At 45.0% G+C, this 27,098-nt stretch overlaps 1 protein-coding gene across 2 annotated transcripts; it reads right to left on the reverse strand.

Annotated features, from left to right (window-relative positions):
- Positions 1-1,211: 1,211 nt before the first annotated feature.
- Positions 1,212-26,957, reverse strand: Vps45 (vacuolar protein sorting 45). 2 transcript variants are annotated; one of them, XM_077699212.1, is made up of 13 exons: positions 26,477-26,957; positions 25,234-25,432; positions 24,068-24,216; positions 23,032-23,169; positions 20,058-20,168; positions 19,065-19,199; positions 18,886-18,996; positions 18,099-18,266; positions 16,236-16,394; positions 6,237-6,344; positions 5,980-6,095; positions 1,765-1,911; positions 1,212-1,516 (listed from the first exon to the last, which is right to left on the reverse strand). In XM_077699212.1, the coding sequence occupies exons 1-13, from the start codon at positions 26,567-26,569 to the stop codon at positions 1,456-1,458; spliced, it is 1,695 nt and encodes a 564-aa protein (XP_077555338.1). In that variant the 5' UTR covers positions 26,570-26,957; the 3' UTR covers positions 1,212-1,455. The 2 variants fall into 2 exon arrangements, with proteins under 2 accessions (XP_077555338.1, XP_077555337.1); XM_077699211.1 differs by having other exon boundaries at positions 1,765-1,914.
- Between the last annotated feature and the right edge of the window lie 141 nt (positions 26,958-27,098).

The raw sequence follows: 27,098 nt of genomic DNA on the forward strand, positions 1-27,098 counted from the left end.
CGTGTTGAACGGTTGCCTTAAGAGTGCTTTTGCAGGATTGAGATACCAGCTTGTGCATAGTGCAGAAAACAAACAGCCAGAACAATTCTTGTGGTCTATGAAGAGCTGCTGCTGCTGTTATAATGAAAATATACACCAAGGTTGGTGTACACATGCCGCCTGCTGCTGCAGTAGGTTCAGTCTGCTGCAAGTTATGAATTACACTAATGCTTATCATACCGATATTGCAAGGCATGGTATGAAACCTAGGGTTGAGCTTTACATGATTTATCTTTACAACTTAAAGAGTCCAGTTATGTTCATTTTTTTTTTTATTATGCATACAGATGGTGAGACTGGTAGCTTCAAACAGCAAGCTGGTTAGTTGGAACAGAACGCTATGCAAGGCATAGATCTCATAAAGGTGAATTACTTGCCTGACAGTTTTCCTCGCATTTATTTGTGTTCAGAAAATGCATGCATTTGACTAGCCTTTTACTGTCCTTTCAAGACACACGTTAGACTGGTGGAAAGTTATATCACAAACAATACACCCACAGACCATTGGCCTAAAATAATAAAGAACAATTAATAATACCTCAATGTAGTAACTGTAAGAAATAAATGCCAGGTACATCCATCACAGAAGTCAGGGAGCCAAAATACTTCTAGCTGTGACATACACGAATATGAAGTCAAAGTACGATGCTAAAGGACTCTGACTTGCTGAAAAGTGGTAATAAAAGCATCTTATGTACCGTAAATTACCTAATCATATTCACACTTCAGCTGTGGAAAGACTGTTTACCAGTACATATTAACAAATCTGTTCAAAAACACTGGAGTGTGCACCTGCATTGTTGCCTGTTAATAGACGTTGAAGGAATTTCTGAACTTGTCACTTTGACAGCAAATTTTTAATCAGCCCAGAAACTGCCTTATGGTGAATAAGGCAGGCTATCACTTTGTGAGAGCTGCAACATTTAAGGTAAGGACAAATCACATTCTACATGCCATACAAAAATATCTAAGGGGTTGTATTTAATTTAACGCTGTGACCTCATAAAAAAACTAAATTTAAAAGGTCTTCTAATGCATGCTATCCAACACCTCCTTGCACTGCCAGCAAAAAAAACCTTTGCTTGGTTGGTCTGCTGATACAAGCACATGTCATTGGCCAGTTGCAGACTCGCGAAAGCCAAAGCTTCAAGCTAATTCCCATAAGTGTGCAATTAAGTCTTAATCACGCAACGTTTAATGTTATGCCACAGAGACACACCAACATTTTTACAATGTTCACAGAAATGTAACAAGACAATTCATTTTAACAAGTGCTGCACTTCCACTGTCCCTCTCTTTCCTTCAGCAAGACTGCTTGCAGCTGCCTTGTGTTTCAAGAATGCTGCATTGGGTCCAGTGGCAATTCTCTTCTCTGAGACGACATACAAAGACGCATATGGAAAAGGAAACGGAATGTCACAGGCGTCTTCCAGATCTTGTATAATCGGTAGATGCTGCCCTGAGCTCATCCAGGAAGCTTGGGAGAGGAGAAAAAAGAATAGTGATAAGAAAATTGTGCATATCTGACATCCAAGTATCACTATGTCATGAGGCTAGTGCTGCATGATTTTGAGAAAAACTTGATGGGTCAGGGGGAACTCCCCTTGCAAACGGCAAAGCATTTACAGCAGGCCAAGTGTCTTGTCAGAGATGCTATTTTCACAGGCAACAGGCAAGCACCATGAAGTCGCACACCAGGCGAACAGGTGTCGCATGCAGCCTTACCTGGTGAAATTGTGGATGCAAGTTCCCCCGAGCATGATGCGGACTGCTGGGTTGGCGACGTTGAGCTTGTAAATGGAAAGGGACTCCTCATATGTCACCCCGCCAGCAATGAAGACGGTTATGTCCTGGTAGCGAAGTATGCTGCTGCTGCTGAAAAGGAGGGGCATGTAAGTGAGTGTGTGTATATACATATATACAGTCAAAACTCGACTTAAGGGGGGACACCCCTCTTAAAACTATTTCTTTTAATTTTTAGGTAAACTCTGTGAAACTTGTCAGTCTTGCTGCTTTCCCCCCACTGATTTCAAATATGGCATTATTTTTTTAGTTGGTCAATTAGGTCCTGAGATAATTAGTGGTAATTAACCACTTTTGGAGGAACAATAGAAAAAACTGTGTTGGTCAGAAAACTGTAATCTTTACATTTTCCAACACTATGAACCCTGGTGAGTGCAATAAGACAATCAGTTTTTTTATTCATCGCTTGGAACTGATTTTACCGCTCATTAAACTTCAGTGTTTGAAGTTGGCACTCAAAATGGCTCCTTGCCAGTGTTGCCACCAAGGTTTAACGAGCTGTAAAATTAGTTTCAAGCGACGCATCAAAGAAATAATTGTCTTATTGCACTCACCAGTGTTCATAGTATTAGAAAATGTAAAGACTACAGTTTTCTTACCAACACAGTTTTGTCTATTGTTCCTCCAAAAATGGTTAATTACCTATAATTATCTCGGGACCTAATTGACCAACAAAAAAAATAATGCCATATTTGAAATCAGTGGAGGAAAAGCAGCAAGACTGACAAGTTTCACAGAGTTTACTTAAAAATTTAAAAAGTTTTTTTAAGAGCAGTGTCCCCCCTTAATGAAACCCAATGTAACGAAGATATCTCGACCCTACTCAGACGCCCATAAAGCCCAATGCTTTGACTAACTCGAAATAACGAAACCAATATCACGATCTGTCCCGGTTTAACGAACCTTTTCTCAGAAGTACGACTCAAGAAGCGTTATTTTTTTTGTCTGTTTTGTAGAGGACGCCTCAATATTGGTACATGGCGCACCAAAGATAACATTGCGGAGAACCTTAGTCCCTCTTTTATGAAACTGCGCGGCACAAAACGAGAGTTGTAATTTTGAGTTGAATTCATCAGATGACGCCTGCGGTTAAAAAAAAGTTTCGCTCACATGTCATAGGTGGCACTGGCGCTGTTTCCAACTTTATAGGTATGTTAACAAAAGGCCGACACCGGTTCAAGTTATAGATGCTCATGATCTGCTGCGGATGTTTGCCGGAACGCACAGGATATGAAAGACGCGCTGGACGCACTACAAACTTATGAGAAATCCGTGCAGCCGTTTATGAAGTGCACACAAGCAAACATCACCGGCTTCTTGGGTGAGAAATAAATTTGCAGTTCCCCAGGGGCCGTTTTGTTCAGGTAACAATTTAATTAAATGACTAGTGTGAGTGAGATGGCGCATACCATCACCCCGATTCAAAGGGGAAGGCCACTAATCATCACCATCATCACTTCGGTCTCCGCGGTCAGACTTTGCAGGGCATGCTTTGTGTTTGTTCATTATCATTTTGCGGGTCGTTCCTGTGCTTTCACCCTTCTTTTACATCGTTCTCTGTCAGAACTCGAGTTTTTGTGAAGTTCAATTTGTTAAGCCTACAGTCCATCTAGCATTGCTACTCATGTGCAATGAAAGTGGTGTGTGCAATCAAGCGCACCGCTAAACCTTGTAATGAGCTTGTCAGGCATGGAGCCCGTCAAGAAAAGAAAAACGCTTACTCTGGATGAGAAAGCGGGCATAATTTGTGCAGTAATAAATGGACAAAAGAAATATGATGTGGCTGCAGCACATGGCATTCCAGCCAGTACTCTTTCTACAATATTGAAAGAGAAAGACGACATCCTCCCTGCCACTTCGTTGGGGAACCCGTCACGCGAGAAAGCGCTGAAGACTAAGTGGCGGCTGAAGACGCTGACAAAAATGTTGAAGATATCGAAGCTCCCATGCTAACACTGGGTCAAGTGATGGATGCCCTTGATCTGTTGCGGATGTTTGCCAGAACGCATGAGGATACGGAAGACGCACTGACCGCACTAAAAACTGATGAGAAATCCGTGCGGCCGTTGCTTACTAAGCGCACGCAAGCAAACATCGCCGACCTCTTTGGTGGGAAATCAATTTGTTGTACCCCAGGGGCCATTCTTGTTCAGGTAACAATTTTCGTGGTCTCTTTTCATACGCGCCGGTCACAATTTTATTTTTAGAGCATATACGCTTCACAAATACAATGCCGCTACAGTATATATAATCGAATGTACCGAATTAAGTGACCAAGAAATTCCTAACTCGATTTACTGAAGTTCTAGATCTAACGAAATAATTCGAGGCTCCCTTCAACTTTTAAATCGAGTTTTGACTGTACATGCCATATTTACTCGCGTAATGCTCGCACCCCTAATGTGAGCTGCCAAAACTTGGATTTTTTGTTTCCTCGCATAATCCTTGCACCCCCTAAATTGCAACAAAAAATTTCATCTGCTTGCGAATCCCGCAAGATGCACGTGCTCGCCACCACAAGACAGTGCTCACCCTTTTCGCATATGTGCACAACCAGGGTTGGAAAAAGCAATACAAGTTAAAAAATGGTAATCACAGGCGGTGGAAGCCTTCTATTAGATTCCATTCTTATGTGCTATACTCGGTTACAACTTAAGAACGGCAGCGGAAGTTGCCGCTGTGCCTCATCACCGCAGCCGGATGTTACTCCGCGCAGCACAAATAGCGCGTTACTGTGAATATTTTGAACATGGCACGAGCCGTTTTCGTAACTTTTTGGACTTAATATGCTTATAACCTACTGCAGCGACGACAAACAAACTACATGAGAAAAGGCAGATGATATCACGCATTCATAGCAGTCTCCTTTCAAAACGCGCGCGCCCGTTGACATCCGGGTTCGTCGCTTAGGCGGAGTGATACTGTACATGAGCTATTGCCGTTCTTAACTTGTTCCCGAGTATAGATCCCTATGCAGTAGGCCTAAAGACAACACACGTGCGCCCGCCCGCCCGCCCGCCCGCCCGCTCCTGCACACACGCACATATTCTTGCACGCACGCACATGCACGCACATTTCTGCCTGCAAAGTGGAATTTTTCAGTTTGTTCTCCGGGCATTATTTAACAAAGTGAAATGTTCCCATCAAAAATAAACTGCCAACCAACAGTGGACCTTAGCCAACCTACCTAAGCGGGGGAAAAAAAGGGAAAACCATCCTAGGGACAGCATGTTTAAAGGGACCCTGCAATACTCTTTCAGCAGTGCAAATAAACCTGCACGACGCTTGGCTTACACTACCAGAAATAAATACCTGAGCCAAATATTACACGTGCACGTGAAGCGGTGAGCGCGCAAAACGCTGTGAAAGACGCGGAAAAACCAACCGCGCTCTCTTCAGTTCTCATTATGCACCCCTGGCATGGCCTAAACGACGTCATTAAGGCCATGGCTGTCCGATCGGCTGTCACTGGTCAACTTCGCGGCTAATTTCTCGCATTTCTTGTGACGATCCTCCGTCGTCAGCGCCGTGTACGAACCTCTTCTATGCCTGAACCTGTAGGCACAGTTTTGCCGTTTTTTGTGTGTTTTGAGTGCGCACGGAGTTTGAGTGATGAGCTCGATACTTCCCTTTCACAACCAGACCACTCGACAACAAATGTTTATTGCTTCAAAAATGCCCTACCAGCCTGAGCGCCCGCATGCGAGCAGGCACCCATGCCTGCTTTTTTGTGGCACCAGACCGGAAATAGACCCCTCCACATTGTGGAGAAAAGGAGATAACTCACCGGCCTGTGATATATCGAGGGCTGCGGAAAAGAACGCCGCGAGCCGCCCACCTTTCCGGGTGAGAGCGCGCAGCTTTCGTCGCGTTGTTTGCGGTCGAGTTGAGAAGGAACGATTATGCGCGATTTCTCATCCCGCATAGTTTCGATGATAATGAACGGATTTTCATAATTCTTGCATGAGGGGATTGCTGGGACAATAGACTTTGTCCCAAAATACATTCCGAGTAGTCGATGGTAGGTGCGTCAAGGCCCCTTTAAGGTAAAGCAAGATGTTTCCCTCAATTTGTGCCCAAAAATTCTTCCCTCGAGCAAAATCTGAAAATTGGAGTATTCAAACCAGTGGGCCTCACCTGTCAGGCGGTGCATACGCTTGTGGGTAAGCACTGTCTCTTAGTCGGCCCCGCATCAGGTCTTCCAGTATGTCGTAGACCAGGGGCACATGCTGTGTGTAAATGTTCTCAACACCCTGGAAAAGATGCATTCCACCCCAAAAATTTAGTGAGGCCCCAATTGCAGGCACTGTGTTTGGCATTGTGAGGTGTTAAGTACCTCATTGCCAAAAGCGGCACTGATGCAGCGAGCGTGAAATTACGAAGACGGCACTCACCTTTAGACCCTTGATAACCTTTTTGGTAAAAGCACGCACATTGTCAGCACTGAACTTGTCACCAGGCTGAAGCCTGCGTTCTTGAAAGTCCAGTGCCGCCGGTATCATCTGAAAATCGAAAAGAACATGCAGTTGGCGTTCCTTTAGGCCAGGCACTCAATAGGTCTGAAGCTGACAAAATGAGAGAAGGGCAAGAGGCTTGATGATGACATCAAGAAAACACGCATTCCCCTTAAGTAATTTGTAAACATTATGGAATTACTTGCGCACATTGAAGTCTCGAATACCTAGGCCCTGTTTCGGCCACTCTGGGTGTGTTTACGCCACTTTATTTAGTAAAAAATCAAATCGATAGTGCTGTCTTCCTCTCTGCATCCTTCTTGCTGATTTCCTGTGATGTTGCGTGTGATGCTTACTCTTGCAGGGCTGGCATGACTGTTTGGCTTGCTGACCCTCCGACAAAGTCAGTCGGTCGGCCACCGGCAGGTCGTCGCAATTAGTTCGCTCTAATTAAAACTAAGCTATGACAAGGTTTGTGCCCAGGTTTGTTCACCCTGCACTCTTTGTGCAGGGTGAACTAGCAGGGCAGTCAGCAGCACGGCCACACATTTGGGACTGCTTTTCCTGCCTAAAAGACGCAGTTGCTACTCGTATTCGTGGAGATTTGGGGGATGCTTACTGTGCAAGCGTTATTCAAGAATTCTTCAAGAAATACTCATCTAAGCTGCTGCTGCAAATGCTTAAACTAAATAAAAATAAACAGCCCATACAATATATGCTCCATATTTCCTTCCCCAACACCTCTGGGGTTATGGCCGAGTGGTCAGAAGCACTAGGTGCACTGCATCGCAAGGAGCAGGTTTGATTCCCTGATTGCATTTTTTGGGGAGTGGGGCGATTTATTTTTATTTAGGTAATGTTTTCTACACTGCAGTCATCATTTTGTGCTGCACCGTTCATTGCTCCACAAGCAGGTTGGCAGACTGCGTGCAGACTGACAGACACGCTGGCGAGTTCCCGTTGGCGTGGCGTCGACATAAGCACCGACAGCTTGCGGGCACAGTGCCGAATCAGCTGACTGTTGGGCTCGTTCGAACACCTTTCTTATGACACAGGGACGAGCCAGGGAAGCTCCAGAGGTGAGGGGAAAGCGCATCGCATTTGAGCGTCTTCGATGACACTGAGCGCGTTCAGCCACTGCATATACCTCAGCTAGTGAACATGAAGATTTTAAGCGGTGCTGAAAGGCTTACCTGGCCCATTCTATAGCCAATGATGTGGTAGAAGCGATAACGTCGGATGCCAAGCATGTTGTTACACGGAACCGAAGTTGTGATGTGATTGGAAGATGCCAAGATTAGCGTTCTAACCAGTTGCAACACAAATACGCGCCACTTTTAGTTGTTGCGGCCGCCGCAAACGTTGCATGATATTTTTTCTTGTTTCAGGCTTAATAAATTAAATACTCTTTTATCAGGTGGATATATGATGAAAAGTGTGTTTTTTTGAGCCAGTCTATGCCATGCAAACAAAAACTGAAGTTCGACAAATTCACTTAGTGTTCCATTTGTTTGCCGAATGAATGTATCTGTGTAATGAACATTTCAGTCATCAATACTTAGAATTTTGTCATTTGGGTAACAAACGGTGCCCTCATTCCCCCTCAATTTTTTTTCCTTGCTGAGTGTAGCCGAAATTGTCATTTTATGAAAGCACAATTACAACCACATCATAGCATGCTTTGCAGGCAACTACTGGACACCTTTCCTCCCACTTTAAAGGTGCTACGGTTGTTATCCATAGGACGTTCTGTTGCCAATATCACATTCCAGCCCATCACCATCATCATCAGCCTGCTCAGGTCCACTGCAGGACGAAAGCCTCTCCCACTGACCTCCAACCACTCCTGTGCTGGGCTACTCGAGTCCACAGTTTACCCTCGAAGTTCCATATCTCATCCTCCATCACGTTATTGGCCTTCCCCTTCTTCTAGGTCCATCTCTTGGTATCCAATCTGTTACCCTGATTGTCCACCGGTTTTTGTCGGTTCGTTCATTACATGGCCAGCCCAAGTCCATTTTTTTTCTTTATTTCAACTATGATATCGTCAACTACAGTCTGTTCTCTGATCTAGTTTGCTCTTTGAATCTTCCGAGATTCAGCTAAGGCTGAAGAGATTATGATATTCAGCTAAGGCTGAATCTTAAAAGAGAAAGAACGAAACTCACAAAAACTAAGAAACCTTTCATGGAATCAGTCAGAGCCAGATCGCAGGAGTTTAAAATAACTCTTCAAAACAAATTCTCGCTTTTGAACAAGCAGAACTAGATCAGTGTAGACAGGCTAAATGACAACCTAACATCGCCATTCAGTGAATCAGCAGCAGCTTTGGGACAAGCAACATGTAGAGAACAAACTGGAAAACTAACAAAGAAAACGAAGGAATTAATTGCCAAATGTAAGAACATGAAAGTGTCAAGTACAGTGGATCGGATTGAATTAGCCGTGCTGACAAAACTGATAAAACAAAGACATTCCAGCCCAGTGAAATTCAATTTTCAAACAATCAGAGTGGAACTGTAATGTAATGTAGAATATCATGTAGTAGACCTGCCCTACAGTTACAGTTACATATTTTCACTTCACAAATAAGAGGGGCTCCCCCTTCATTCTACGTTCCAACCTGCACGCTGATGATGCATTATGAGTAATCCTATTGCTGCACTCGAGTGAAGCTGCCATATTTGGGTAGAGGTTGCAAGTGCTTCAAGGTATAGGCACCACCATCTTGCATATGCAGCTCCGTCTGATAGCTGGCTGATTTGCTGGATTGAGCATTAGCTCTGCGGCGTACGTCTACAAGAGGCTACTCAATGAAGTTTTCGGGCTCACAAGGTTTACACCACACTACGTCACATGCTTTGGGAAAGCCATTTCTTGGGTCATGCTGAAGTGATAAATTTTTCAAAATGCATTCATTTTAAACCACAATGAAGCTGAAATTCTCCTCCTTTGATTAGTGCAACCCCCTATGGCGAAAGCAACAATCAACACTGACCCTGAACGATACATCTTCAAACACTTCTCCACAATGCATTTTTCTGCAGTGTTTGAGTATGACAGGGATTTTGAAAGTTTGAATGCAAAAACGAATGTTTTATACTTATTAATGAAAGCACATTATGCTACTACCCCAAAGTAGGTGTGCAGGGAGAGTTCAGCAGGGAAAAACCAGCAAAAAGCTTTTGTACTCCAAGGTACAAGGTCCCAAGCTGGTTCATGGGTTATTTCCTAGCCGTTCTATGGTTAAAGTACGTGGTAAGGAAATGTACAAGTATTGGCAAACTTGGCCACGCAATACCTACAGCACACAGACAAAGCAAGGAAGCGCTCGCACTGTGGTCCGCGCGCACACGTTGGAGAAAAAAAACAGCTTCCCCCACACCGTGTAACCTGGGTGCGAGAGGCTTTTGTCCCCCTTGCCCAATAAAACAGTCTATATCCTATGGCTAAATCTGTACATAAAATGTATGTCGCACAAGTTTTTAACAGGAGGAGGTGGAGGAATAAATATTTATTGAACTGTATGAGTTCTTTTGTGGGAGGCCTCCTTAGTACAGGAAGCCTTGGTCCTCTGCTCCTTGGCAGGCCCTGTCCACCAGTCGTTGAGATTTTTCTTTTTTTTTTTAACATCCATGATAATTTATTCTATCCAAGTTCATCGAAACAAGTACAGTGGAACTCAGTTAATACGTTTTTCACCGGACCAAGGGAAAAAAAACGTAACAGCCGGGGAAGACGCAACAATGAGGAAAGCCACGAAAATGGGCCGGCATCTAACTTGCGCAGGATCCTGATGGATTGAAGGCGTGGGAAAACGCGATTCCGCAGAAAAACTTCAAGGTTACATCACAAACATACGACTGTGACATTCATTGTGAGCCTTCAGACATCGTCAACTGTTATGAGCAGATCGTGAACAGTCAAACTAAGGATACCGCGAGGCAGGTGGATCCTGAGGGAGAGCGCGGTGCCCCGTATTTCCCCTAACATACCTGAGCACCTGTCGAAACAACGACACCAAAGTCATGCAGAAAACAACCCAAAGCAAGTGATGGGTCCTGCCAAAATGATGGGCCTTTGTGCGACAAAACTGGCGCAAGTGACGGTATGGGTGGTGTAGAAAGCGCTGAGAGTAGCAAGGAAAGAGCAGCAGACGACGCGCCGAGACTGACCTCAACGCTACTGCAGCGCCACCACCTGGTCGACGGCAGCACCGGCCCGCGCCGCGGTACTGGAAGGCCGAGCTCTTTGCCAATTGACCTAATCTAAAAATGCTGCACGATACCATTACAACAGTGCGGCGGCGCTAACATTGTCGAGACACAGCCCGCATGCGCGAAGCGTCGGCGCAAGCCAGAAGGGAATCGTACAGCCGCGCTGAAGGTTACGAACGAAAGACCCCCCCGTTTATTCCGATGGCTAATAATATACACTCTCAAACATCACGTGACATACAGCTTGGCGGACGCAGCTTGCGCCCGCTATCTGTTGTGGCGGAACACTTCGAACACCGGCGGGTGATAACAGCACAAACATCACGCACTTCCGGCGTTCCAAAGTGAAACTTCTGTTGTAAGCACAGTGATGATGGTGATAGCACTTTCGACGGATGGCCATCTAGTGACGGCCTCTCCAACTCACTTGCGGCTTGTAGCCAGTTCAGTAACAAAGCCTGGCCAAGACTCATCAAAAGCCAAAATGGCGGAGCCCTGGCAGCTTCGGAGTGTCAGGTTATGACGCATCATACGGGAACGGGCCCACAGTTGCAACGTTACAGCGGGATTCGCAATACATTATATCCTATGGGAGCTATGCGGGGACCGATGACAAACAACCTAACAGCCAGGAAAATGCAACAGTGAGGAACGTAACAGCGGAGTTCTACTATACCTGTTGGTGTTTTTAAACTTTGGAAATATTCAGCTTTCTGATAGCGCTATTACCTATTAGCTTCAAAGCCAAATTTAATGCCACATTATTCACTTTGGTATTTGAAAGTCTCCAATAGGGCCCTGCGCTGCCCAGGTGCCACTGCACGACAGGAGGCAAAACCGACTTCCGCAAAGTACTTCTGGGTAGTACAAAGCTGTGGGGGTCCCATAGCCTCCCGTGTTGACAGAACCGACATGAGCGCGGCACCAAGGTAAATATAAATGGTAGCGAAGCTTCGGGCGAAAAGCGGTTCAGAACTTATTGTCAGCGACATTAGCATGGGGGCTTATGGGAGTGGCGATTAAAGCGCGACTAGGTGAGGAGGGAACAAACACTAGTAACAAAAAACCAAGTTTTGTTCAACAATAAAACAACATTTATATTTTACGAACGATATTTATTTCTGAATCACATTTATTTAGGCACAATGTGTAAATAATTTATGAAAATGCTGTTCATTTTCAAAAACCTTTTTTGTAGCGCCCTCTAAAGAATGGCACATGTCATTGCTCTGTGATGCAGTCCTTGTAGTGTTCGGGAAGGCGTTCCTAAAGTTCGTCTGCTAGGAAACGCCCCTCGTGTATTTTGGTGGTGCCCATTTGCATTCGTTTTTCCTTGTTAATTTGGCGTGCACTTAATTTTTGCTGTGCGTGGAGTTGCGAGGTGCGTTGTATCGCCGGTAAACACGTTTAGTACCGTGCCCGGCGGGCACGGTGAACTACGGGACGATGCTGCCAACGGTTGGAGCGGAGCGTTTTCCTCGGTACCTACGGAAACGATGTGCTGTACAAGGTTGCAACAGCAAGTCCTGTACGCCTGGCGTTTTACTGCCCCATTTTCCTCTCATTTCCACAGGTAACGCGAAACTATAGTACTGTTAATACGTGCACGGGGGTTGTGTAAGGGGACGTGGTGGTGCTTCGAAAAAAAATGGGTCTAAAGCTTTGTTATGTCACAGTTATCTCTTGATTTCATCTCAGGCTGGCTCGGAGCAAATGGTGTCAATTACTCTAGGACGTCTCAGCGTAGTACCACTCGAATTTAAACGAGTCGCTTTAATTGTCTATCTCAGTGTCTTCTTACAACGCTTGTAGTGCTCGTTGCTTCCCGCACTTGTATGCGCAAGCATTATTTCCATCGCACTCTTGTGTTGTGCTGCTCCGTGCTGCGCTGCTGCCAGATCTTTCCTGCTATGTGCTTTTACATACTGCCGTCGCTTTCGTTTGCATTGATCCATTTTTCCTTTTTTACTTATCTGTTGCGACACTTGCCTAATAATGTAACCAGGAAATTGCAGGCGTGAATGCTGAGTGAACTTCTGTAGAAACCCATGTCTACTTGATAAGACGCCAGGACAGCTGCGGTGTGCTCGCTGCACTTTCGTGAATCGGCATTCCTGCGGCCCGGTTTTCTGCGTCAAGATGCAGTGCCTAGTTCTTTTCTCTTGTTTCGAAGTAGTTCTGTTGTTGTCGCTTCCATTGCTCATAACGCTATGTGTTACGGGTAAAGTCAATTTTTCGGCGCGTAAGGAAAATCATGATGCATGTAGTGCCCACGAACATTGTATACGTGCTGATTTTGTGCAGTGTGGTAAATTTGTTTTATGTTTATCCCTGAATAAAATTCAAATGTCTTGATTATAGCATGAATATGCGGTATTTGTTCTCTTAGAACAGAAGTACACAAACTGAGCAAGCATTATATAACCTTGATCTATAACACGCACGCAACCTGCGTATGTGCGACGCAATTAAACCCAGCAGTGGCGTTGGTAGAAATTGGTATCGGGGTAAGTAGTGGGTAAGGAGTGGTAAGGAGTGCCATTTTGTGCTCTATCCCAAGACAGAAAAAAAATTCCGGTCAGGGGGGGGGGGGGGTACGTTTGCCACACACTGCAATCAAAATGAACAACTGATTGCTTTTATACAGCAGTGGAAGCCATGAATACAGAATAAAGGTTCAGAGAAGATGCAAGATGTTTTTATAAACAACGAGGCGAATCATACGACAGTATGCTAAAGTACGTTTCTCTAGTCACGAGTATAAGCTGGCGTTGACTTAAACCTTAGCACACACGCCAAGGGCTCGCCAACTTGCGTCAGATGGCAATGACATGAGCCCTCAGCGATCAGAGGCCTGTTAAGGCTATTTCGAAATCAAATTTTCTCGCTAATGCCACCAAAATGACGTCACTTTCTGACCGGATCTAGCGTCACATCCTGTTTATTTTTTGTTCCGCCGGAAGTGTTCCCTCCTCACACAGATGGCGCTAAGCCCTATGAGCAGCTTAAGATACTGCCGTTTTCTGAACGTATGGGCTTCTATGGAGGCTTCGCTACCAGTTATATTTACCTTGGCGGCACTCCCGATTGTTTTGCGCCCTGGTTTCCAGCCCATCCCCGACGTGTCTGCTCTCTTCCAGGGATCAACTTGGCATTAGGGAACAAAGCTCTGCAGCACTAAATACGTTTACAGCGTCGACGAAAGAGCTGGGACAGCGACGGCGCTCTGCCACCCGCAGGTTCATCAGTCTATGGTAGCATGAACTGGAATTTGAAGTGAGAGCTTCTTGTTTAAACTAATAGACCTGGTGACAAGGACTTCTGAACAACAGCTGATAAATAAAAAAAGAGTAATGCAATCGGCAATGATCACGCGTAAAAGTCAGCGAGTCCACAAGGACCACAGGATCGTCTGCTGCGGTGCGCTGCGCTTTTGTGTACCTGCGCACTTATGCGTGCACTTTCGTTAAACACTGCTGGTTTGCATCACCATTACGCATATGTGGGACAGCGCGAGCTGGCCTTTTTATTGCGTGGCTCAACGACAAAATGCAGCGAGCGTCAGAAACGTGAAATCTGTTTTGTGATTCTGAAATAAGTGGCCCAAATACAAAGTGGTCAGGCGAACTGAGGGGCCGTTCTGTTTCCTTGCTTGCTCTCACTTTATTTAATTACGCTCTTGCGTCATATATTCTCAGCTCGCACTTTAGAATAGGAGTCGGGAACGTTTTGAGGTGGAGGGCCGAGTTGCATGATGTCAACACGACAGCGGGCCGGACGGCAAATCGGGTGGAAGGGGGAGCAGGGGGACTTGAAGGCAAAGAGAAATAATTCAGCGAGTTGCCAATAATATTTGACAATAATTGACAATCTGAGTGAGTGTGAAGGTGGGGGACAATGCAACTGGAAGCGATCAATTCTCTGTTCTTGGCTCCCATCTAGCCCCATTTGAGGTCAAGACTAGCGCGTCGGCCTTCGGATATTTAGTGACCCGCCGCGGTGGCTCAGTGGCTAAGGCGTTGCGCTGCTGAGCACGAGGTCGCGGGTTCGATTCCCGGCCGCGGCGGCCGCTTTTCTGATGGAGGCGAAAAGCAAAAACGCCCGTGTGTACGAGATTTCGGCGCACGATAAAGATCCCCAGGTGGTCAAAATTAATCCGTAGCCCTCCACTACGGCACGCCTCATCGCCTGCGTTGCGTCGGCGCGTTAAAAACCCCACAATCAATCAATCAATTCGGATATTTAGTGACAGGGAGAGGGGTGGGGCTTCTGACGACATGCTGGGGGCCGCATAATGCTGCCCCGCGGGCTGCATGCGGCCCGCAAGCCGTAGGTTGTTGACCTATGCACTAGAAGATAACGAACACAGTGAGCGACGATCGTATGTAAATAATGCCGTGAACCATGCATTGAGTTTGGTTATTTATGTTTTATTTTTGCCGACTGGCTGCGCCGAACTGTGTTATCTGTGTTATCCATGGGCCAAGTGAAGCGTGGGTTCCGTTCTTTATTTTATATGCCGCACATGTTATCTCCTTTGATAGGAGGAGTGTTTCGAACTAACGTCACCAGCCTAGAATACTCTTCTTTGATCTACAGTGTTTGGATGTAGTTCGACGGTTCGAGATACACACGCCGAGATAAATGTCTGCAGAGCAGACGCCGCAGTATTCGATTCACCGACACTCGTCTGTGCAGGTCACTTTGTTGACTGCTGCTTCGCCGCCTCTGTATTCTTTCAAGTTCGCTCCAATAAACTTGTTTCTCCTTCAAGACAACTGCGTCGTCTTTGGCTTCGTGACAATATTTGGGCCACGCACCGTGTATGCGGCTGAGTTATATTATGTAAACATAGAAGTACACATCTAAGCAAGCAGCAGACGTGCGATTTGATCCTTGTTTCACGTCCTTTAATTGCGCTTAATTTGTCTAATTGATGCCATTGCCTCGTTTTCTACCCGCTAGTATACATGTACCCTTCCGTTCGTAAATTGTGCGGTGTAAAATGTTGCATGAAAAATCATTTAGTTTGCGAAAATATAAAACAAAATCTCCACTTGTTTTCAAGGCAGTGCCAGGCCAGTGGTGTCAGCTGAGCCGGCTGTATTGCCCGCGTCCGCTTGCATGCTCCCGCTGAAGCAACCTCTTGCAGTTACCTCAGGCTACACGAGAGCAACGTTCTGTGTTCTATGCTACTTGTAAATTGTTCCTTTGTCGACTGTACCCAAGAAGAAAAAACGATAATTATTGTCAGGAAGTTAGACCACTGACCTGGCGATACCGACGCACATCGCAATGATTGCGGCAGCTCGCTCAAAAGAAAGGCGATAAATTGGCTTGTTTTAGTGGATATTTTTTTTTGTTTAGTATCTGAAACTACTTTAAGGGCTACGTTGTTCAGTATGCTGTCCTTTAAACACACCGAAACACAGGTAAATTAAGTACAACCAAGTTTTCTCTGGCTTTTAATTGAAAACGCTTGGAGGGTGGCACGGGTCATCCGCTTCTGTACTACCAGATATGGCGGGCACGAGGAGGCCCTGCATATCACCAAGACTTCAGCGCAGGGGCCCTATATCTACGCAACCCTAGTAGTACAATGACCACTTCACTACATCATTTTCTTTCTGCCTAAAAGAAGGCAGCACAAAGCAAACCACTCTTCGCCAACAAGCTGCCAGGGCTGAATCAATGCTTAATCAAGTGCTCTGATGCCACTCACCCGCAGGAGACCCTCCGAGATGCCTCGCCCCTTCAGCATCTGCGTCAGCCCACTCAGGTCATTACTGCTGTGCTTGTCAAAGTGCAGCGCATATAGGATGACCAGCCGAAGGCAGTCAATGTCACGAACTTTGCTGCTGCCTATTAGGCTCCGCACTCTCTAGTGGGAGAGATAGAGGGAGAGAAAAGGGGAGAGGGGGGTGGGAAAGCAGCCTTTGACTGTTTCTTGTATTCTGCCGGTTGCATGCTTAAATAAAAAATATAGCAAGACATTAGTAACTGGTGACAAAACTTTAGGTAGATAGGCCATGAACAGCTACTATGAAAAAACTTCAGGGACCTTGGATCCCAATTTGTAAACAACTGCATCAGTAGTATGATGAAAATGCCACACCAAAATGGCATTACACACTTAACTGATTTTAGTGCAAGAGCACTAGATGAGCTGTTCCCGTAAAAGCCACGATTCCAAAGCATCCCAAGTGTCCTCAACCAAAGAATACGAAGCCAGTAAGAGAGAGGAGAGCTCGTCTCTCTGGCTAGGTGACACTCAGGTGTACTTCTAAAAAAGCTGCCTGTGCGTTTTTTTTTTTTTTAATGCTTCAGTCTTGACTTTTATTGTACTGTGTGCGTGATTCGACCAGCATAAATGCGTTAGGTGGGAAGCGGAAGCGAAAGGCTTACACGCTAGACCCGAAGGCAGCTACAATAAACAGCTGTCACATCGGGCTCGAAACTGAGCGAGTCATCACTCGCACCAAAAGCTTCTTTGTAGCAAATTGTGTTCGAATACGAGTGACGTATTTTGAATTGCAATAAAGTAGGTGCGCAACTTATCCTTTTTTATCTCCAGAATGCGGTATTTTGTTGTGTACCATCATGCAGCAAAATCTAATTTCGCGTGCTATTTGTTTTAGGTAAGTAAAGTGCACAGCATGTGCAGGAAATGCCCACCATGGCTATAACGAAACATTGGTTGTAAAGAGCAAATCGCGGCATTCTTCAATTTCGTCATACGAGGTTTTACTGTATCGGCAGTTGCTGGCACAGTAGAATCTCGGTGATACGATAAAAAAAAAAACACGAGGGAGAAACGTACTATATGAAAAAACGTATCATTCGCCACAGTAAAAAAAAGAAGACGCAATCGAGAGAGAGACGAACGTGAGCATTTAATGGCCTTTTTCACTTGTACTATCTAGATCACAGTTAGGGTGAACACGAGAGCGCGTGTCATTCCGTGCGCGGGAGCCGCCTGTCGGCGTTCCGGGTAACTTCGCACACAGCAATGTAGTAACCGGGAAAAAACATGGTAACGCTATGGGGCATTCTTGGTGTTCACAATTGAGAGCGTAGTAACCAGGAAATCATATGAACCGTATCAACGGGTTTCTACTATATTTTTGTTTGATGTAAGTGTATTTTTAACATGAAAGTATTTTGTGCCGGGATCCACCAAGGTTTCACTGACGTGAATTAATGTGTCACTGACGTCATGTCCATTACAGAAATGACGCCAAGACAACAAACACAGGAAAAACACCAGAAAAAGTTTCACTGGCGCAGATGGTGCTGCCGTCTAGGAGAGGTGAAGAGAAGTAGTGCATCATGACGTCGACGAGCGCCGACAGTTGGCTTAAGCTGCGTCGTATCATGCCCCTTTTGCTGCACATTTCACTTTCGTGTTTTACCGATTCCTATGACACAGGAATCAACCACATTTTTTGCCATATATTCTCACTGCAGATATACCGTGCCCAGAAATAGTTCGATATAACGAATAATTCGATGCGGTCGGGTTCGACTGCACTAGCAAGAGCAGTGCAAGAGCAGCAGCAGCAGCACTGGCAGGCACGCCACTCACCTTGAGCATGTCCGAGTGGTCCCTGGTGGCGACGATCTCCTGCTCCACCTCGGAGACCTCGAGCAGGCTGTGGGCACCTACCAGTCGGGATAGCTCGCCCACCAGGGTCACGTGCTTGGCCACCGTGCCCTGGATCTTCTTGAACTGCGGGTAGTGCTCCACAAACGCCTGCACCGGTTTTGGGTGTGTTTGTTTTTTGGTAAGAGGGGGCTGGTTACGGCAGTAAGAACGCTATTGCACTGTCTGTAATGATTACAACTGGTTAAAGAGCTCCTCTGCATTACAAAAAAATGCTGCTGAAATTACATTTCCTCACAACTATGTCCACAAAGTTTCTTATTCATAAACTACTGCCCCTTCATTTAGCCATTATCTGCAGGGTGAAGGCCTCTCCCATTGACCTCTAAACGCTTCTGTTCTGCGTTGCCAGAGCCCAATCTTTTCCTCCGAATTTTCTTATTTCGTCCCTCAATTGAGTCATTGGTCTTCCCTTTACTTTAGACCAGTCTCTCGGCAGCCACTCTGTTAACCACGTGGTCCACTGGTTGTCATCGTCTTGTTTTAAAATTTTCTCAAGATATTTTTTTACTAAGCACCATATGCGAGCACATTGTGACCTCAATTTTTTTACCCATATTTTTTCGTGTTCAGAAGCTCCATACACATTAGCACACCGAAGTGTTTGTACTATTCGAAATTACTTGATGTGACCAGTTTTTATTACTTGCACTCGATTTTTCAGTAAAAACGTCTGACACGTGCACACCTCTACATTCACCATATTTACCTTCATGTCGGCAATGGACTCCACTTTCTCATGACTCTTGGTCTTTGCTTGAAACTCCTCCATTAGTTCTTTGATGTTTGAGCCAATCTCACCAAAGTTCTTGTACATGTTCTGCAGAAACAAGTTTTGCGGGTGAGCACTCTTCCAGGCGGCAAGGACAGTGGTGGGCCAAAGCTTACACTGCTGTAGAACTCGTCGTTATCCTCCGACAGAACAATGTCCTGAAGGTCTCGCGAAATGCCAGGAACTTGGGAGAGGTTGACTCGGTTGTTCTGGATCTTGAGCAGCTCGTGCACCATCGCCTGATATGTCCACTGTTAACAGGGAAGAGGCCTTTTTTCTTTACAAGAATTTCTTATTATTCATTAAACATGCTCATGACACAGAACATCATTGACGAGTAGGTGTTGATGGTCTCACCATCAGTGCCATCATCATTTCTTTCGAAAAATAAAATAAAACGAATGTCCAATCATGATCTATCTACTGCATGAACAAACTGCAAAAAGTTTAAAATCATTAAAAAGGCAATATCGTTTAAATAATAAAAAAAAGAAATCAGCCATGACGCAATACCATAAAATGTTGCGCCATCTGTATACAAGGTGTTGAAACAATAACTGGCTGGAATAATATTGTTTTCCCTTGCAGATACATATAAAAAACACCCACAATCAAGCCAGCCGTTTTGCCAGGATGATATTTTAAAGCAGACCTTTTATCGCTGCAACATTGTGTTTGCATCAAGTAGCATAAGCCCATATACAAAAGCAATTTTTTTTTAAATTCGAGAAGAGGGCCCAATATTGCCTGTATTATATTTCAGAAGAAAAAGGACTAAAATGTGACCTTCGTGGAAAGTTTAAGCACAATCAAGCGAGCCGTTTTGCCAGGATGATATTTTAAAGCAGGCCTTTTATCGCTGCAACATTGTGTTTGCATCAAGTAGCATAATGACCTGAATAGGTTACCCCAATATTTTGCTTCCAGAATGAGCTCGTAGCTTTAGAATTGAGTCCTCAAACAGGAATGTTCCAAATCACATAATTTCCTTAGAGGAGGTGATGGTGCAAAGAGAAAAACAACAATGCCCCCTGGAGGTAAGCTCACACCTTCACCTTATTCTGAAGGCAACCGTATGCCCTCAAAGACGGAATCAAGAATCAGGTCACCTGGTTTAGAAGCGGCGTCACCACATCACTCCTGCGGTCAAGGATCAGCAGCAGAGGTGGCAGCTCAGGCCTCCTGAAGTCAAACAGCTTGGCCTCCCTCTTCATCCATTGCTGTGGAAGGGGGAAAGGAGGCATGCACTGGAACCACTTGCACAGCGAGCTGCACATTTTATTTATTTACTATACCTTATGGGCCAATTGAAGAGCATTGAGTAAGGGGGGGTTACATTTCATTAAGAGCATCAGAAGAAATAGTGGGGAAAGGAAAACAAAACAGAACAAGTACGCAATATAAAGTTTGTATAACCATCTTACAAAAGTCAATAAAACACGTCTTACATGATTCTAATGAACAATTATTACAAACAGACTGGGTTTTTTCACAGCCCAAAGCAACAGAAAATGCTCAAATACAAGGGAAAAACATCCATAAACAGTAACAATATTATTCCGGCAATTCATCATTATGCAATTACTAAGGTAAATGTCGGTGCAGATTTTCGGTAAAGCTATCATGACTAGATATGTATGCAATTCTTACAGGAAGATCATTCCAGTGCAGGATTGCTCGAGGCAATGCCAATGAATTGAAAGCAAGCGTCTTGCCGAAAATGCGCATGAAACTATGATTATTATGAAGGTGTCATGATGTACATACTCGGGTGTTAAGAGGCAGCGGGTATGGTCTGATGCTGACTACGTATTTATGGAAAAGGCATAACAGCACGATAGTGCGGCGGGTATCTAGCGGCTGAAGTGATAAATCTTGTTTGGCTTGAGAAATGCTAACAGGACGGTCATACTTTTGTGTAATAAATATAGCAGCTCTGTTTTGAGTTGATTCCTGCATGACGATTAGGTAGTTTTGGTGAGGGGACCAGATCGCTGATGCGAATTCCAGCTGCGGACGAATAAAGGTTAGATACACATTTGCGGACAAGAGCTGGTGCGCTTCATAAATTTTGTCGCAGAGAACCGACTGATTTATAAGCCTTTGCACAGGTAGCGGTAATGTGGGTATTCCACGAGAGATTAAATGTTAGATGAACACTAAGATATTTATAGGAAGTGGCTTGCGAAACTGCACTGTTGATGAAATAAAAAAATTCTGAATTATCGCGTTTTCGACTAAAAGAGATTACTTTGCATTTACTCAATTCAGTGACATTTGCCATGCTGTACACTAATTGTAAATTATGTTTAGGTCATTTTGTAAGGAAAGGTGAGGTGGTCATTGAGGTTATTAATCATACAATATATAATACAGTTGTCGGCAAAAAGTCGTATCCGTGATGAAATGTTGAGGGGGAGGTCGTTTATGTAGATCAGGAAGAGTAACGGGTCAAGGACGCTGGCCTGCAGTGCTCCAGAAGTAACATCAACAAGGTCTGAGGAAAAGTTGTTGCCCACGGCAAATTCTTGGCGCATAGACAGAATGTTCCGAATCAAGAATCTAGGCAAAGGGCTGATAATTTCGAAATGAGGCGGGAATAAGCAACACAGTCGAACACCTTTGAAAAATCAAGGAGAATGCAGTCTGTTTGTTGGTCTGCATTCATGTTAGAGTGTAGGTTAGTAGTTAATTCCAGAAGTTGTGTATCACATGACAAACCTTTTCTGAAACCATGCTGATGGATGAAAAAAAAAAAAGTTGTTGGATTCGAGGTGATTATGTATGTTCGACGCAATTATGTGCTCCAGTAATTTACAGCAGATGCATGTCAGAGAAATCGGGCGGCAATTTTCCGGTGCATGTTTGTTGTTGGCTTTGAAAATGGGAACAACCTTGGTGACTTCCCAGCCTGCAGGTAAGTGACCTGATGACAATGATTTACTGAAGATGTGGAACAGATTTTGACTAGAGATGAGCATGGTGTTCTTTAGTATTTTCGAGCTGATGTTATCGACACCAGATGAAGTGGATTATTTAAGACTGCCGATCAGTGGAGCGATGGCTTGAAGAGCAATATTAATTGGTTGCATATATCAATTATCGAGCACCCGCCGCGGTGGCTCAGTGGCTAAGGCGTTGTGCTGCTGAGCACGAGGTCGCGGGTTCGATTCCCGGCCGCGGCGGCCGCTTTTCTGATGGAGGCGAAAAGCAAAAACGCCCGTGTGTACGAGATTTCGGCGCATGTTAAAGATCCCCAGGTGGTCAAAATTAATCCGGAGCCCTCCACTACGGCGCGCCTCATCGCCTGAGTTGCGTCGGCGCGTTAAACCCCCTCAATCAATCAATCAATCAATTATCGGGCTCGGAAACGATGGGTATGGTGGAGTGATCTTCTTGAGTGAATACTGACAAGAAGAAAATATTGAATGCATGCATACACGCATGGTTCTCAAGGGGAATATTGGTGCCAACACACCGCTCGCGAAATTGATAACTGAAATTGTACTAAAACACATCAGGAAAATGTCACTCTAATACACGTATGGTGAAGATGACGAATCAATCTAGCAGATTAGCTACTCCTGTCCTCGTCAACCTTAACCTGTGATCCTAAGAAACATGATCTCGCCAGGCACGCCGCCCACAGCATCTCTGCGCGCTACGTACCAGTAGGCAGTGTTGTCCGCCCCCCACCTCACCCTCGCCCATTAAGCTGCATCTATGGTCCAGCAAGACCACAAACCTTTTCTCTTGTTACCCCACCCCATATCCACTACATACACGGTATCCTCTCGAGCCCCACTTGCCCTACACCCAACTTCCCTTCCCACCCATCACTACGACACCTTTACTGGGAGTGCCATCCACTAGACCTACCGCCCCATTTACACTTTTGCATCACTTGCGTGGATGTCAAGTGGAAGCAAGAACTACTGGCAGCTTACTGCCTTCAAGTTAGGAAGGGACTCTGGGATGCCTGCAGACCAGCCGTCTCCTAATGAAGACTGTGGCACGACAGCCCAGACTAAGGCTGCCTAGACAATTAAGTTTTTTCTCTTTCTCTCTTAACCTGTGCCTTACCGAGACACCCTCAGCGAGCCGGCGTGCTGGCTCCGAGTTGCACTGGTAGCGCACGATAGGAGCCTTGCGCAGGCTGAGGAGCAGTGCGACCAGGCCATGAACGCTCCTCTCAAAGGCAGCTGTGCTCCAGCGCTGCCCCTGCACACACACACGTACACAGGCTGAGGACCACGGCAGCTTCTTTGCTTCTGGACACAACACATTTGCAAAGGAAGAAAACGCACATGCGTTCACGCCATCAACAGCACAGGGGGCTAACCTCTTTCTCTTCTCAAAGCCATTGACGGTACTTTGCACTGTGGCACAACGTGTGAACAACCGTGTCACAAAAGCATTCAGTTTTGTTGCGACAGTTGCTGTAACAAGCTTTAACATTTTTCTAATGTTGAAGGCACTGCTTTGGCAGATGCGAGCCATTCGTAATTTGCAGCTCTGTTCTACTTACATCCTTATTCAATCCTGCCCTTAATGTGTTAAAAGCAGCAGGAACACGTGAAGAAGGAGCAAGTGCAAAGCTGTGTGTTGTTGGGCTAGAAACTAGTGCAAATAAAAACAGCATACATGAGGGGCAGGCAGGAATAACGCTTCCCTATGGAGGATGAAGTCAAACTCGTACATTCTGCACACTTTCAAATCAATCAAATCACAGAGAATAACTTTAGGGAAAAATTTGCACAGTCTGGTATACCAACATTATGCTTGTAACGCTCTACTGCTCAGAAAAACGCAGAGCACTGCCGAGTTAGTGTAGAAGGACGTTTGGATGCTTGTCCACTAGAGCTGACTACTTCAAAAACAGTTAAAAGCTGAATCTCAAATAAATTCACCTCACAGTTCGATGCTTTGAAGCAACAAATTGGCTACAGGCGAAGTGGTGAAAGGCTACGGATTAATTTGTGCCACCCAAGAAATCTTCAACATGCCCCAAAATCTCAACACGAAAGCATTTTTGTTTTTCTCCTCCGTCACAAAAATAGCTGTAACAACCGGGAGTTGGACCCATGACCTCTACCAGAGCAAAATGGCAGCATCTCACCTGAAAGCAGCCGGTCAGGTTAAACGAGAAGAGGTGGGGTGCCAAAGCAACATAGTCGCCGAAAAACTCCTTGACCTCCTGAATACATTCCTGGTCGTCAGCCTCAGCGAGTTCCTTAATGTCACTACGGTTGACAGTGTTGCTGAAATCTGGGAGAACCAAAAAGGCGTGCTCTCAGCTATACAGTTCACTCTCAATTCCAGTTTGTCAACTTGTTTTTCACTTAAAAGTGGTGACAGAACCACGAGACGTATACTGTTCCCCAAAATCAAACGATTTCACCACAAAAGAAGAAGGGCTGATGTAACCAGCCCTTACATCACCGCTGGACACATCACCGCACAATTTACACACCTTTTTCACAACTTAGAATATCATGTGAATTAAATTTTACCGCTTGTTGCGACTTCAGTTACTATCAAAATAAGAGTGGTGCACTTTAAGAAAGACAGAGTGCAGCTTCAGAAGCAGTGAAGTAAAGATTTCATTTCAATTTATTGACCTTCAACATTAAATCTGGGTGCTCTCGCTGAAACATGTGTAACATAGTTGCTCATAGAAAAAGCAAAAAAAAAAAAACATGCAGTCTAGTGTAAAAAAAAAGTTTTAAAAAGATTAGTGCAAGCTGCCCAACTTGTGCCACTAAACATAAAAGCAGAAAACAGAGTTACTGACATGAAAATGACAGGCATCACTGCAAAGCAGAAGGTCCCAGACACTTTTGCTCAGACGTTAATAGTGTCAAACACAGCAACTTAGCTGTCGCTTTTTAAGCTGTCACTAACTTGGAAGCTAAGGCCATAGTAATCACTTGAGCAAAGTTGCAAGGTCATTTTGCAAGGTACTGCCACCTAAAGGTGCATTGGCCTTAAAGAAAACCTCTCCTCTCAATTCAGTGCTCAAAATATGAATGCTCGACTTTACTAAAAGCATTTATTCAATCTTTTACGCAAGTCATCAAGTTCACACAGAGCTATAGTGAAAAATTACTGCCAATCTTTAAATGAAGGAGTATTCAGAAGAGAATTTATACAAATATATCCTTCAACAGCTATGGTTAGTGGGACGTTGATTTAAGGCCTATCTGGCACACCTGAGAGACAATGCAGACTAATGCAATCTAAGCTAAACACATCCTGCGATGTCGCAACTGCTCAGAGACTCACAAATATAGTACTGGCCGTAGCGGGGGTTCCTCAGCTCCTGCACAAGCAGCTCCACATTCTCCCGGATCGGCCGCAAGAAGGCAATGCATTTCATGTGCTTCATGGGCTCCGTCCCGGCCCACTTGTCGATCCGCTCGAAGAGGTACACTTCTTTGAGCAACATCTCCGACTGGGCATACACCACGCTCACGGTGGTAGTCTGCAAAGGTTCACATTGTATTCAGTGCCTGTTCACAGACAAAAACATTTATCTTTCTGGGCAGTACACGTGGTCCACACACACACTTAAGCAGTGGGATGAATAAAGCGGGCTGACTAACAGTGGAGAGGTGTTGTGTTGTGCTTGGAGGGGCAGTCCAGCATACGATGCTTGAACCGGCATGACCATTGTGCAACACGTGTCTATTCTTGCTCATTTCGTCACTTTGCACCATGATAAGGAGCTGACCCACCTGTTGGTCGACGCTACCGATTATTAAGAAGGCTGCACCCAAGGTGCCCCCTAATGCTGTTCTTTCCACAGCAAAAAAAAAAAAGAGAACCCACAAAGTTTCTAAGAAATGTAAGCTTAATTTCTCTCAATTCTAACATACGTAAAGGTTGTCCGCGCCATAATATGTGTTTGAAAAGAAGGCACTTACATTTTACATCGAAACAGAACTATAGAGTTTGTGTGATGAAGCTGTAAGCTTGAGAAAAATCGCAAGTCATGTCTACCTTTTCACACTGCACTTATTTTTTTAAGAACGAAAATTTCAGCAAAGGAGGTCCGAAGAATGTGTTATTATTCCGCATGACGCCTACATGTTAGCACCACCTTTCATCTCAAATCATGACACAGCAGTTCGTAAGCACTGTATACTGCGCAGTAAAATGAATTCAATTTTTAAGCGGAACTGACAGCCTCTTCGCATGCTTGAGTTGTGCACCAGCAAGAATACTGCCACCTCGAACGGGCAAAGCATTTTCGGTTCAAACCAGTTTTATTTCTAAGCTGCTAAGCACAAGCGTTTTAGCGTTTTTACCTACACTCACGGGCGATAAAGGTAGCTATAAAGTCTATTGTGCAAATTAAGGCTGCAATTGTAGATATTACCAAACATAACGTTGAGCCTGCAGAAATTCGTACGGCACGCCCCTTCTTGCACGCCTATCTGGAACACAACTGCGCGTTTCTTGCTGACCTTAGACACGACACAACAGCTTGGTATAGAAGTTAAACACAACTCCGAGGTAAACTTACGGTCTCTTTGTCCATCATCAGCACTTTCATGCCCGGTCCGCTTTCCTCGATCATCTTGTCGAGGTAGAGCCGAATCGCGGCGACGGCACTCATCTTGCTTCCTCGTGAACAGCTCGCCGCCTAAGCTGGTAACAATTTCATCCGGACTTACAAAACCTTTACTATCTAGCGCCCATTCAACGGTGTGATTTGGCACAGCAAGCTCGGAGCAGTGGCCTGGGCAGTAACACTGGTAACACCGACAGATGTGGGGGCTTTGCCCCTGAACACCCAACGATGATCACAACCGAAACTACAGCTGGCAATGTACTCAGACACGCCTGCTATTCTTATTACATACAGGTGCAACTTCAAGCTCCTCTGACGCTCACAGCTTAGAATTAACACTTTAATAAGCTAGGTAAATACAGCAATAGTCTGACAGGGGCACGGAAACACGACGACGACGCCATTGATGTTGATATTTGCACACAGTTCGTAGTCGACGGGCTCGCCTAAATACAGACGCGGTCAGATACGGCGTCAACGTTTTGCTCTGATTAGACTTCTTCAGTTAGATCTGTACAAAACTTTAAGCCTATTATGTAGATTTTCAAAACAAAAAATTTTACGGTGTCCTAGT

The sequence above is a fragment of the Haemaphysalis longicornis genome, unplaced genomic scaffold (assembly GCF_048455015.1).
Source record: "Haemaphysalis longicornis isolate Haplotype H1 unplaced genomic scaffold, Haemaphysalis longicornis Haplotype H1 scaffold_2, whole genome shotgun sequence".
NCBI classification, from domain to species: domain Eukaryota; kingdom Metazoa; phylum Arthropoda; class Arachnida; order Ixodida; family Ixodidae; genus Haemaphysalis; species Haemaphysalis longicornis.

What these genes read in the sequence shown, in the direction of transcription:
- Vps45 (XM_077699211.1), bottom strand. Translation starts at nt 26,569, where the DNA reads ATGAGTGCCGTCGCCGCGATTCGGCTCTACCTCGACAAGATGATCGAG. An exon ending in TGATGATGGACAAAGAGACC is followed by an intron (nt 25,433 to 26,476) that starts GTAAGTTTACCT and finishes GAACCTTTGCAG; the next exon opens with ACTACCACCGTGAGCGTGGT. An exon ending in CTACGGCCAGTACTATATTT is followed by an intron (nt 24,217 to 25,233) that starts GTGAGTCTCTGA and finishes TGGTTCTCCCAG; the next exon opens with ATTTCAGCAACACTGTCAAC.